Consider the following 12,692-nt stretch of genomic DNA (forward strand, 5'->3'; position numbering starts at 1 on the left):
CTATTGCCCTCATTCCCAGATTCAGTGCAATCCCTGGCTTTGCTTTATCTCCTTGCAAACACTTGAAGATGAGAATGAGCTGTCTGCACTCCCAAATTCCCATTGGGCTGCTTGGGAATGCAGTCTGAACACATCTAGAGGGCATCAAGTTGCAAAAGGCTGATACAAACTCCATTATGTGCATAAAACAGAAGTCAGGAAGTAGGACTAGTGGGCATAAGCCTATTCCACATGCATTTAAGGAATTCCTTAATATACAGTAAGAAAGTGGAACAAACTGGTTTTCTCGGGGAACAGAGTAGCCATCTCACATTCTTAAAGATTTCTTGTAATGGGAAGCAGGAATAACCCTGAGGAACAGGAGAAAGAGCCACAACCAACACAATGGTCAGGTAAAAGAAATCTGAGTCCGGGCCAGAGCTATAACCCAAGTAAGCATCTCAGACAAGACCTTCCCTAGTTCTCATGGACATAGTGGGGGGAGGGAGAAGCACTTTCAGACTTGTAAGATTCTGTTACTATATCCTTATAATCAAAGTAGTAATAGCATGCATGACTTTGGTTTCCTTTTCTCCATCCATCTAGGTCAGTGTTTCTTAAACTTTTTTCTCTCAGGAGCCTTTCCCGCTTTTAAAAATTATGGAGGACCCAAAAGAGCTTTTGTTTGTATGAGTTATATTTATCAATATTCACCATATTCAAAATTAAAATGGATGCATTTGCTGCTGCTACTGCTTCTCACAATTGTTTGATGGGATTTTAATATTGTATTGTTTTTCAACATAGGCTGGCAAATAATTTTTATTTCAAAGACCTCTGAGGTGGTCTTGTGGGACTCCGAAGGGTCCTAGGACCACACTTTAAGAAACAGTGATCTAGGTTATTAATAAGCAGCTAAATTACATATTACTTGCAATAACGAAGCGAGTATATGCCTATGGAAATAGTCTACTATCTCTACATGTATGTTATTGGTTTGTTTTGTTTTTAAGAAGACATATGGCTATCCTAATTAGAAAGATAGTTAAACAACACTGGTAGGTTATTGGGAAATCTTGTTTGATGCAAGATAATCCCATCTTCTGAATGTTCTGTACTGTTTTATTCAAAATGAAGTAAGTAAATTTCAGTATTTGATTTTTTAAACATCTGTGGATAATCCTGCAAATAATACAATTAAAATCATTCTCAGTACAAATATATACACAAATTCATGCACTCTGTTTTGGTAACAGGTCCGTACATCTTTGCCCCCTAATATTCTTCAAAAAATGGATGCTGGTATGATTAACATTTCAATAGTAAATATTATCCCAGGAAGCATAGTGGTAAACTTCAGTCTCCTGATGCCTGTAGACATGGATGCAAGGAATGTTTCCAGGTCTCTTCTTGAAGCTTTTCAGAACAGCAGCCTTTTCGTGGTTGATAATAGCAGTCTCTCCATATATGGTAAATAATTGTTTATTTGTTTTGATTTCATAGATTCTGAAAATGAGTAATTAAAACTCAGACCATTATATCACTTATAAAAAGCAAAACAAAATCCAATGAATGGAAAACTATTCTGGATCTTTTATTCTTTTGTTAGAGACCCTATCTACATAATTGGGATTTTCCTTCCTCTCCTCCAATATGTTTCCTCCAAATTCCCTTAAGAATATCCTCCAACTTTCTGGAGCATATTTAGATGATAGGGCTCCATGGGGGAAGCTACAGATGTCCACAAACTATAGTACCATTCCTGCACTGTAGAGATTCTTTTGCTCCTCACCCATTGCAAAGACAGGAATGGTCTTTTTTGTGATTACAGCGAAGACTTTAAAGATAGCACCTTATCATCACCTAGCGCTTGTTTTCTGCACTCTCTTTAACTTCCTCCAGTGGTAGTGGAGCTCGGAAATGACATCAAAATATATTTAGAGAGAATTCTGATTAAGTTTACTTCACCCTAACCCTTTGCATACAGTATTCACTTCTCTCATGGAGTTTATGAGGGTTATTCATAAATCATAGTACTGTGGTATTAGAATGATGTTCATTTCAAAAAGATGGCATAATCCTGCAACAGGCATATAAAATGTGCACAGTGTGTTATGCTTTCATAATTTTGTACTGAAATTTCATAACAAGTACAGAAAAATCTTAGGAACATATCAGATTACTGTATTGGCTATAACAATAAATACTACAATTGCCAGTACAATAAATAATAATCACAAACTCATGCATCACTGTTCTCTTTTATTATATTTTTAAAAACAGATTACAATGAATGTGAGAGAGAAGAAACAGATTGTTCTCCTAACGCATCCTGCTACAATATTTATGGATCTTATGAATGCAACTGCAAAGAAGGATTTATCAGTGTAAATGCTGAGAGACCTGGGAGAAACTGTGAAGGCAAGGTTTCAATATTTATTTTCATTTTCTTCCAACTCTGCTATTCTTATTGTCATGAAATTATTAGTTCACACTCATGGTCACCATGCAAAAGATTACATGCAGTATGTGGAGTTCTTGCCCACGGTGGGCAGGGTCCAGCCACTTGAACCTGCCACTGCAAAATGCCATGCTAACCCCTGTAGAATTTTCAATCTGATTTTGCTGTTAATATTTAGGTAGCCACAAATCTTTTCTAATGAAGTACTGACTTCCAGATACCTGCACTACTGATTATTAAGGGTGCCTTTAAATCCCACATGGCTCTTCTTAGGAAGTAAAGATGTGGATGGCACCTGGGAGCCACTGGATGCGTAAGAGCCATTACTGAGAATCCTAGAAGTTGAAATCTACACATCAGCCAGAGACCAAGCCTTGGAAAGGCTGAGTTAGAAACTGATGTTTTTGTCGGATGTGCTCTTCTTCAGCAGCATCCTCCTTCCCAGGAAAATAAAGGGGATTGTTGCTGACAGATAAAGGAAATATTTTGGGATGGTGGTAAAGATAAAAATTCTATTACTGTACATTGGTAATTTGAGAAAATTGACATAGGAACTGAATGATGTTGAGGGGGCTGCAGGTGAATAACAAATCCATCGTGTGGCCAATCTTTCCTTCAGTGAAACAGACTCCCAGTTTCTTTAGATCAGAAGGAAGAAGAGGAGGATGGGGAGGGTTAGGCTTTGTGTGAGTTTCAATGGGCTGGCCTGCTGAGCAGGATTAGGCCTGGAGGCTGATGCTTTTCATAACAAGAAACAAACTAAAAAACAGTGGTTGTATTGAGTGCCTGTATTTATTCCCAACCGGGAATAAATTTCAGTTCATTCTTTTATCAAGGAAAAGTGTAAGCAAACATAAGCAAACATATAATTAAATGAACTTAAAGTGTCAGCAGTCCTTGGCAAGGATAATCTGCAGCATAACTAACATTATAACAATGTTACCAAAATAATTAAAAAATACATTATAAACATAATAGGTATCCTACTGCTATAATATAAGATGTTGGCCAAACATCTTCCATGAATGAAGCTTAAATAAAATTTCTGAAAACTCTGGTTCTTCATCCCTTTCAAATAACTAGCGTTTTCCCCCCATTTTCCCTCACTTTAGAAACAGATAAAACTCACATCCCAGTAAGTTGATCTGGTATTTCAAGTCATTTATTTTTCTCATTGGATAGAGTGCCTCTATGCCTTCCTCCCCACCTCACTTCACATTTTATTCAGCCCACCTTAGGGAAGACCTCTCATTGATGCAGTTTGACTGGCATGAAGGTTTACAACTCAAAACTTGCTAGAAAAACACACTTCATTTGCAAGGTTGATCTGACACCGCTAAGAAATGAAGATTGTTCTAGACTTGTCAGGAAAGTTCCTATTACTTTGAAAAATAGCTTATCAGATGGACTGATTTGTAGACTAGCATACAGATATAGACACATGGATGTTTCCAAATGCATCAGCTCTGAGTGAGTGGGGGAATGGGGAGAGAAAATCATTTGCCTCTCTTTTTATGAACTGAGAGAGTTCTTTGTTAATTCACAGAAATGGTGAGTTTGAAGCTGGGAGAGTGAGCATTCATTGGCTGGCATTCTCTGTGCTCAGCTATTCACTAGTTGAGGCTGAGCAATAATTGGCTGACTGTGCACTCTGTGAGCTCCAAGCCTGCAAACTTTCTGACAGTGCCATGCTGAAAGCACTTTTGCTCTGCAGATGGGAACGGCAGAGTAGAGGAGTCAGGGGTCAGTTTTAGAGTGCTCATGAATGATTTCCAAATGGGAAGACTTGTAGTAAGGCAGATCTCAAGGTTGTATTTACTGTAATTCTTTGTGAAAAAATGAGTTGTATACAGGTAGTCCCCAGGTTAAGAACGCCTGGGTTACAGATGACCCATAGTTAAGAATGGAGCCTATTGTAGCAAAATTCAGGTTAAATACACAATGATTCAAGTTAAATACACAATGGTTCGAGTTCATTGCACAAAACTACTTATAAAGTATTATACAATAATATTGTTCTGGCTTACATACAAATTCAACTTAAGAACAGACCTTGGGAACGGAACTTATTCTTAAACTGGGGGCTACCTGTAATCCAGTTTTCAATAACTTTTCTCTACTCTGTAGAACTTTCTTCCAACCTCAGTCCTGAGGATGCACAGTTAAAGGAATGGAGCAGCACAGCTTTACCACTGACGTATCCATATACTTCAGACCACATGCCTTCATCTGCTAGAGAGCATTTTTCTACTACTAGTGTCAGAAGCTTGGAAAATGCAACTGCCAGCACGATAATTAATAAAAAAATTATAAATGGAATACCAAAAATCCACAGTTTACCTCAGATCTCACCCTTCCCAATCATTAAGGGTTCTACTGCTGGTTCAATTAAGGAGGCAGTTCAAGTACTGTGTGAGTTCGAAAAAATTGTCACCTCCATTAAGAAGGCCTTTCTATACCAAGAATCTATCCCAGAATCCTCCCTGTACCTAGGGAAACCTCACTGCAATGTAAGCACCAGTAATTCTAGTCACGTGATACTTCGGACAGGCTGGAATGAATGTGGAACTGAAGTACAAAGTGTAAGTCTCTTACTAGAGAGTAAATTAAATAAGATCTAATCAAACATTAAGAATAGGTAAGTTGAAATAATTAAGGAAAAAGCATTATTGGAATGATTAATGTTCAGTGAGGCTGCTCCTTAGAGAAAGATGAATAAAGTAAATAATGAAAAATTATGCATGCGCTATTCCTAAAGACAACATGCTGGGGCAAATAAGATTTGGGGCTTTGATGCTTAGTCTACAGTTTAAATAGAAACTGTTGCTGAAATGTATTTCTCGTTCATTTCTGTTAATGTAATACTTCCCCCCCCAGGACATTTACATATTAGATTCTTCAGTTGAAATAAACTAGTACAGTGGTACCTCAGGTTACGAACGCCTCTGCTTACGAACTTTTCGGGTTGCGACCAGCTCTGGCCGCAAAAATTTACCTCGGTTTGCGAACTCCGCCTCGGGGTACGAACCAGATCCGCGGCCATTTTCCGCCGTGACACGTTGTCCACGGCCATTTTCCACCCTGCCACGCGGTCCGCAGCTGTTTTTCCGCCCTGCCGCGTGGTCCGCGGCCATTTTTCCGCCCGTGCCACGTGGTCCGCAGCCGTTTTTCCACCCTGCCGTGCAATCCGCAACCGTTTTTCCGCCCTACCGCGTGGTCCGCAGCCATTTTTCCGCCCTTGATGCGTGGTCTGCAGACGCCGGAACGGATTAATGGTAATTACATTAACCTTATGGGAAAATTTGCTTCGGGTTGCGAACAAATCGTGTTGTGACCAGAGTCACGGAACGGATTAAATTCGTAACCTGAGGTACCACTGTAATTGTGATTAGGTTGCCTGAGTGAATAGAATAAATGTCCTTGTATAGTCAGCAGGTCCTGCATGTTCTTACTTTTACTATTTTACTTACTTTGTAGTCAGCCTACTCATATTTACTTTTCCCCAAATTTGCTGTTTGCTGTAACCTTTAGATATCTCAAGGTTGTTTGAAGCTGCTGTATGTGCCTGGCTTCCTAATCAGAGCCATATGCACTGTAACTGCTGACAGATGCAATATAAAGCTTTAAACAAACTAAGAGCTAACCAACATTTTGATTAGGATATTAAGAATTTTGACTTCTGCATATTGGTGGTTGCATTACAACTAGGGGTCCCTAAATAGGAATCATACCACAGGTGAATCAATAATCACTCAATGTTTTTTTTTTTCTTCAAACCACTCCTGATTTTGTACAGTAATTCTTATTTGCTGTTTATTGGCCTTATATCTCACCCTTGAACCAGATTTCTATATTTCACTCTTTTTCATAGCCTTACATATTTTCAGCCCTTCCTGTTATAGAAAAGATTTCATATTTCTTGATTATTTTGATTATTTGAATGAATGATTGAATCTTTATTACAACCAAAGGCCAGAGATAAAGGGTACAACTGAAAAATAGAGTAATACTGGCAATTGTAATTCTTGATATAAAAGTAGATTAAAACTGTGGGAGGCCTGTCAGTAATTGGTGCCTGATTTTCATGGCTGCTCCATGGTATTTTGCTATGGTCTGAGTTATATACGATTTACAATCTGAAAAAAAGGATAGATATAAGTATTGTCAGAACTCCCAGGGTACTGATGTAAAAGAAGCAGAATATAGGCATTACAAATATCCCTTTAGGTGGTACAATCAAGTAACACTTGTTGAACTGTTTGAACATCTCCAATTCCACATGGGCAAACACATTTCTCAAATGGGATTTTAGAAAATCTTCCCTGTAGTAATGCTGAAGGCAAAATATTATGCCTTGCCCAGAAGAAAGGTTTCCTTTGGGGAATATCAGTAAGGAGAGATAATTGGCCATTTTCCAAAAGCCCCTTGTCACCCAAATCCTATGACAAGCTATTTACTTCTGCCTGAAATTTGATGTTAAATCTTTGGAGAAGTGTGTGTTTCGCATGGTCATAGCCTAAGGTTTGTAGAAACTCTGATGATAACCCACAAGTCATTTGTTTTTGTTTTAGGACATTCCAGTTTAAGGGGTAATCATCAGTTATTAATGGGAGTAGTCCCAAGGGGAAGAACTGGACCTTCATCCAGTAGGTTAACATCAACCTCCATGTTCTAACCTCAGTTTTAGGCTTCCCTGAGGAGGGCATTTGTAAACTCCCTGGGTGCTGCAAGTACAGATCTTAAAAATTTAGCTTGGGGCAACTCAGGGGAATTATTCTTAAAGGCCCATTATTTATCTTGCTTTTAGATTTCTTTCTTTGTCATGTGTTAGCTTAAATAGACTTATGTTTCAACCATGAATGCAAAATAAACAGATCTTTTAAGAGCACATACTCACTAACCAATCATATTCATTCTTGAGTTTCTGAATGGCCCAATCACGTTTTCTGTATTCCTGTATCTCCTTCCCACCCATCCATTTATATCATCCAACAGAACCCAGAAGCTTTTTGGAAGAAAAATGAAAATAATTATCTTACAAAAGGCTACAGAATTATGTGCAGTTATGCTGATGGGAAGCATGAAAAAGAATGCTTGGTAGAATAATGAAGTAAAAGAGGCTGAAGATAAGAAAAAGCACATATAAGATAATGATTATTGCAAAGAATAAAGATTAGATAAAAATACTGTATAATGTATATGTAGAAAAAAAGATAATTGCAAAGAATGTAGTCAAAGAGAGCAAGGGACTGTTAAGATTAGAACAGTGAGAAAAAACAGGGCAATTTTGATGGAAATAAAAAATTGTTTTAGGAGTGGGTAAACAAGGAGGCTACAACAACATGAGTGGAATTAAGAATAAAAGTGATAAAATAAATTGTGAAGAAACTATATTGGAATAATAGTGATATTGAATTGAAACTGATGTGGTAACATCAGTGTCCAAAAAAAAAAGAAAGAAAAAAAGATGAGAAGGAAGTGATAAATGCTGTGAGAATGTTGCAAAATTGTAAAACTGAACGGTAAGGTATAGGTAGTATCATCTGACAAATGTTAAAATACTATATATATATATATGTGCTTTGCTTATAGAAATTGCTGTGGGACTTGTTTCTGCGGAGACTGAATCTATGCCTGGTGACTAGAATAAATGCCATTATTATTTCCTTATATGAAGGAAATGATAGCTAGAGTGAAAGCAAAACTTCAAGGGAGCAAGCTGGTTAAGTATGCCTGGGAGGGTGGCAGAATTCTGATTGGAAGGATATGAAGAATATTTGGGAAGAGTGTTGGAGCTTTACCTCAGGAAAGGGAGCTACAGATCAGATTTTTGCTTTTCAGCAGGTATCAGACTCACTGACCAGCCACTCCTCGACACTTGGCTTTGTTAGGCTTGATTTCAGCTTAAGGCTTTCAAATATGACGTAGGCATGGTTAGATAAGAATTTTTACTACAGGTATAATCCATATTAAACAGTGAGTTGTCGTATGTCTATGTGAGTGCAATTCCCTGTTATATTCATGGCAGTTTAAAACGAGCTGTTTTTTCCTGTGCCTTCTCATCTTCCGGTGGACACTTTGCTTAACATTTCATGGCCCTGAAGCTGAACAGTTGTTGACTTATCTCTAGCCTGAAAATTATTGTCTCTTGATGTAATTTCCACAGTAGGTCATTGAGAAATGTGTGAAAGTGAGAAAGAGATTTGTTGACTTAGAGGAAGCATATGTTAAAAATGTAAATAACATTAAGTTAAAGAATGTTTTTTCACAAACTGGAGTTGAAGATTGGTTGCAATATACAGGTATGATAGAAGTAAAGCATATGAAAGAACAAATGGAATGGTTAGCAAATGGTCAACAATGACCAGGGAGTAAGACAAGAAGATGTAATATCCCTTTGGTCCTCTAATTTATTTATAGATAAATATATAAAATCTGTATACAAATGATACCTTGTTGTTGCCTAAGAATCTGAATGAGTTCCAGTGAATGGTAGATCAATTCTACAATGCAACAAGGAATATTGCTCCAAACACTAATGTAACTAAGACAGTTGTGTTCAGCAAAGAGAATGGTGTTAATGTTTACAAATTATACATAAATGGAGAAGAATTAAAGCAATTGGGTAAATATGTGTACTTCAATATAAGGTTTGCTGAAGATGGGAGAATGAATAGAGAAATTTTAATGTGTGCAAATGCTGGTAGAAAGGTATGGTTAGTATGTGGTCTAGTGCAAGGAATGAATTGGAAATTATGAAGAATAATTTGCAAGGACAAAAAGTCATGGAGAGATATAGTGTATGATATTGGTGTAAACAAGATTTCGTTTTCCTTTTATTTCATACCTTTTTCTTTTGCTAACTACTTTTTGCTTCTTTTTCCTCTGCTTTGTTGTGATGGACATATATGAAGTTGCATCCAAAATTGTATGAGTCTTCTATGCTATCTTTTAAACTAAGAAAAGGTAAATTAATATAACTTTCTCTGTTGTGTTTCTTTTTCAGAATACCACACACACTATTGTAAAAACTGTTCTTCGGAATGATCGGTCTTCTCATGGGATTATCCGCTACTTAAAAATTTCAAGTCAAATTCACTGTGTCTTTCAGAATGATCTCTTAACTTCATCTGGATATACTCCAGAAGGGTAAATAACTTCTTAGGAAATAAGAATCAGTTACATTATTTTAGTTAGACATTGGAGAATTGTTGCAGAAGTTCAAAATATACAGTTCAAAGGATATTTTCAACAAAAAGAGAGGAGAATATTCAGAACTGACTTTCCTTTTAGATATTGTATCAGAATACAGGTAACCCAACTACAAAATTTAATATCTTTTCAAGCACTACTTACATTCAGTGTCTGGAAGTAGCAATTGGGAGAAATTGCAGGGTTAGGGTTATGTTTCCAACTACTGTACTTATAAGGCCAGAATAAACTTACTTTATATATATGAAATGTTTATGGTTTTATAAATATCTGTGGCCAAATTATGTCATTCTGAGAAATTTCCCTATAGAAAGGAGTCAAAGATGGAAAACAATCCTAATAGAGTCATGTTAAATAAAATTTTTAAAATCAAAAGAATTTTTAAATTTGTTGATGCAGATAGAGTGAATGAGTTCTAAGGATCTTCTCTCTTTGATTTTAATCATTCACACTGTATTAATATCTATGCACCGTCTTCAATTTTTTCTAGACATTGCACAAGTTAAGAGTGGTATCCTTCCCATTCCCTTGGCTGAAAACAGAACAAGGAACTACTTAATTCTTCCATAGTGTCTAAAAATAATGCTGTTACTATGCATACACAGGACATAATTAATAAAACTAGTCTACCAATGTTAACAATGGCTCATTGTCTTTTAGGGTTTATACCATTTTTGAGGATTTACATGGATCTGGACACTTCTTAACAGAAATGCGATTGTTCATTGGAAATTCTCCAATTCCCCAAAATTTCAGCATCTCTGCTAGTGATGATGTAATGATTGAAGTGGGAATTCATACAAGAGACAGGAAACTCAAGGTGGTTGTTGGTGAATGTTGGGCAACTCCAACTAATAACTCACTGGATCCCGAGTCATTTCCTTTTATACATGGCAGGTACAGTATATATAATGCATTAAGAGGTTATATACAAACAATGTTAATAATAAATACAAATATACATTATATATAAAGGTATCAGTTTTTGTAATTCTTAAATTTGAAACACCAACAATGTAATTCTACTCCTTTGTTTGTAATGGTGACATTTCAACTTAGATGATCCAAGCCATTATCTCTTGGTCTCAGCCTATTACATGCTGAGTGTGTTTGTATTAATTATATTTACCTACTTGGTTATGAAAACTATTGAGATAATATATATAAAATGGTGGAACACTCCAAAATAAAGTACATTCTGAATATTTGGTTTCTGGTTTTAGTGCTTTGAGCTGTTCCATTATTCCATATAGTTAATTTTAGCAATCAGATTGAAGATATAAAGAACTAGGGCCAAGGCAGGTATTAACTGAACAGGGATGAGCAAAACTGTTCCTCTTTCTGAAATATATGTGACTGCAGACTCTCAGTGAATCAAATGCAGGTGTATGTTATACCAGTGGCTAGCTTCTCTTTTACAAGCCTCACTGTTGTGGGGAGTTGGCAGAGGGAGCAGCGAGGGAGTTTTCTGTATGTGTTGGAGGAGGAGAGTACCTTGAAGAAACAGATGAAATGTGGCCAATGGCTGAGTCCCTGAGCTGAAGCACCTCAACTTGGGAAGCTGGTTGTTGGATACTTCCTCCTGTGGTTGGAAGGAGAGGACAGATAATGGCTTCAGTCTCCAGTGGGCAATCATATACATTATGGAGAGTGCTCAAAGCATGTTATGGCACTATTATTTATTTATTTATTTATTTATTAACATTTATATAACCCACTTGTTGGTGCATATCTGTCCTAGATTGTATTAGAAGATCCCTCTATCAAACCTCTATAAAACAGAAGAGATTTACAGATTAGTGGAATATTTTATTATCACTATTAGAATTATTAGCCATTTAATAGCTGCAAATGCATTACTCTTTGTTCTCTCATTTTGGAAAATTACCATATTTTTTTCTGATTATAAATAGAAATACAGGTTCATATAGATCAAATTCTATGCCTCTCCAAGTATCTAATTGGCCTTTCTTTTTCAGCTGTCCGGTTCCAAACACGCACACAACCATGATTTCAAATGGGATATCCAACCGAGCCCGGTTTCAACTGAAAATCTTTTCATTTGTCAATAATTCAGTGGTTTTCTTACATTGCAAAATCCATGTTTGTGTTGAAGTTCCTAGAAGCACTTGCAGAATGGTAAGGAGCCTTGCTCAACTGGAAAACACACTGATTATAAAAATACGAGAACTATCTGTGGTATCTGTTTCCAGAATATGCTGCTGCTTAAAACAAAACGAGTACAGAGGAAATAGATAGAATTAATCTGTAACTTTCTTCAGCAAAAACTGGCAATGCAGTAGATAGCAAAAAGGACATTAACTGTTGTACAGTATATGCTGTTTGCTTTTATTTCTGTTTTGATGCTTATCTATATCAACATCTTTAAATGATCTTATTGTGTATCATACTTTCATCTCTGAACACAGAACATAGAACTCCTGCTCAGCAACAAACCCTCTTATGTATAAAAGCTTAAAATGCTAAAAAATATTATAAAGACTTTGAATTCTGAGTCCAAAGCAAATAGAGGGCTCTACTAGTTTCTAGTACTTGCTGACTTCTATGGAAATATATAGTAGCTATAGAAAAATTATCATTTTTTTGGTAGTATCCCAAGTCTTTGTGTCTCCAAAGAGATCTGTGGTTGGAAAACAATCAAGAACATTATTCCTTCTGATGTTAGCAACCATAGGATTGGACACGTGAGCCATCTCAAAGCTGGAGTTAATGCATCTTATGCAGCACCAGTTCCCCAAATTCTGTTTAACTGGAACTTCTCAGTTATGCCTGCCCTTTAATAACATGGCTTATATATGTGATCTGACTATATGGCAACCATGTTTTGTTTTTTAAAATTCTAAGAGGTTTATTATTCAGATAGAGTGGTGATAATGCATAGTGCATATAATCTGAAAATAAATATTTCATGCTTCATTCTTGCAGAGTTGCCAGGGTTTCCGTTATCAGAGATCGGGTGAAACTATTGCAACGCCCAGGACATCTTGGGGCCCTCTTCGCAAATTCTCTGGTGAGTAAT

The 12,692-nt window shown here is 36.6% G+C and overlaps 1 protein-coding gene across 1 annotated transcript in view; it reads left to right on the plus strand.

Moving 5' to 3' along the window:
* The window catches only part of UMODL1 (uromodulin like 1), a 42,383-nt gene that overhangs the window by 25,921 nt on the left and 3,770 nt on the right, over positions 1 to 12,692 (plus strand). The window contains exons 12-18 of the mRNA XM_088144452.1: positions 1,236 to 1,449; positions 2,263 to 2,400; positions 4,568 to 5,022; positions 9,447 to 9,589; positions 10,313 to 10,549; positions 11,632 to 11,791; positions 12,599 to 12,683. Coding sequence (XP_088000578.1) covers positions 1,236 to 1,449; positions 2,263 to 2,400; positions 4,568 to 5,022; positions 9,447 to 9,589; positions 10,313 to 10,549; positions 11,632 to 11,791; positions 12,599 to 12,683 — 1,432 coding nt within the window. The remainder of the gene's footprint in view (positions 1 to 1,235; positions 1,450 to 2,262; positions 2,401 to 4,567; positions 5,023 to 9,446; positions 9,590 to 10,312; positions 10,550 to 11,631; positions 11,792 to 12,598; positions 12,684 to 12,692) is intronic.

This window comes from Python bivittatus, unplaced genomic scaffold, assembly GCF_059951505.1.
Source record: "Python bivittatus isolate LINGU-HERP-01145 unplaced genomic scaffold, Pbiv_v1 ctg000350_np1212, whole genome shotgun sequence".
Classification (NCBI taxonomy): domain Eukaryota; kingdom Metazoa; phylum Chordata; class Lepidosauria; order Squamata; family Pythonidae; genus Python; species Python bivittatus.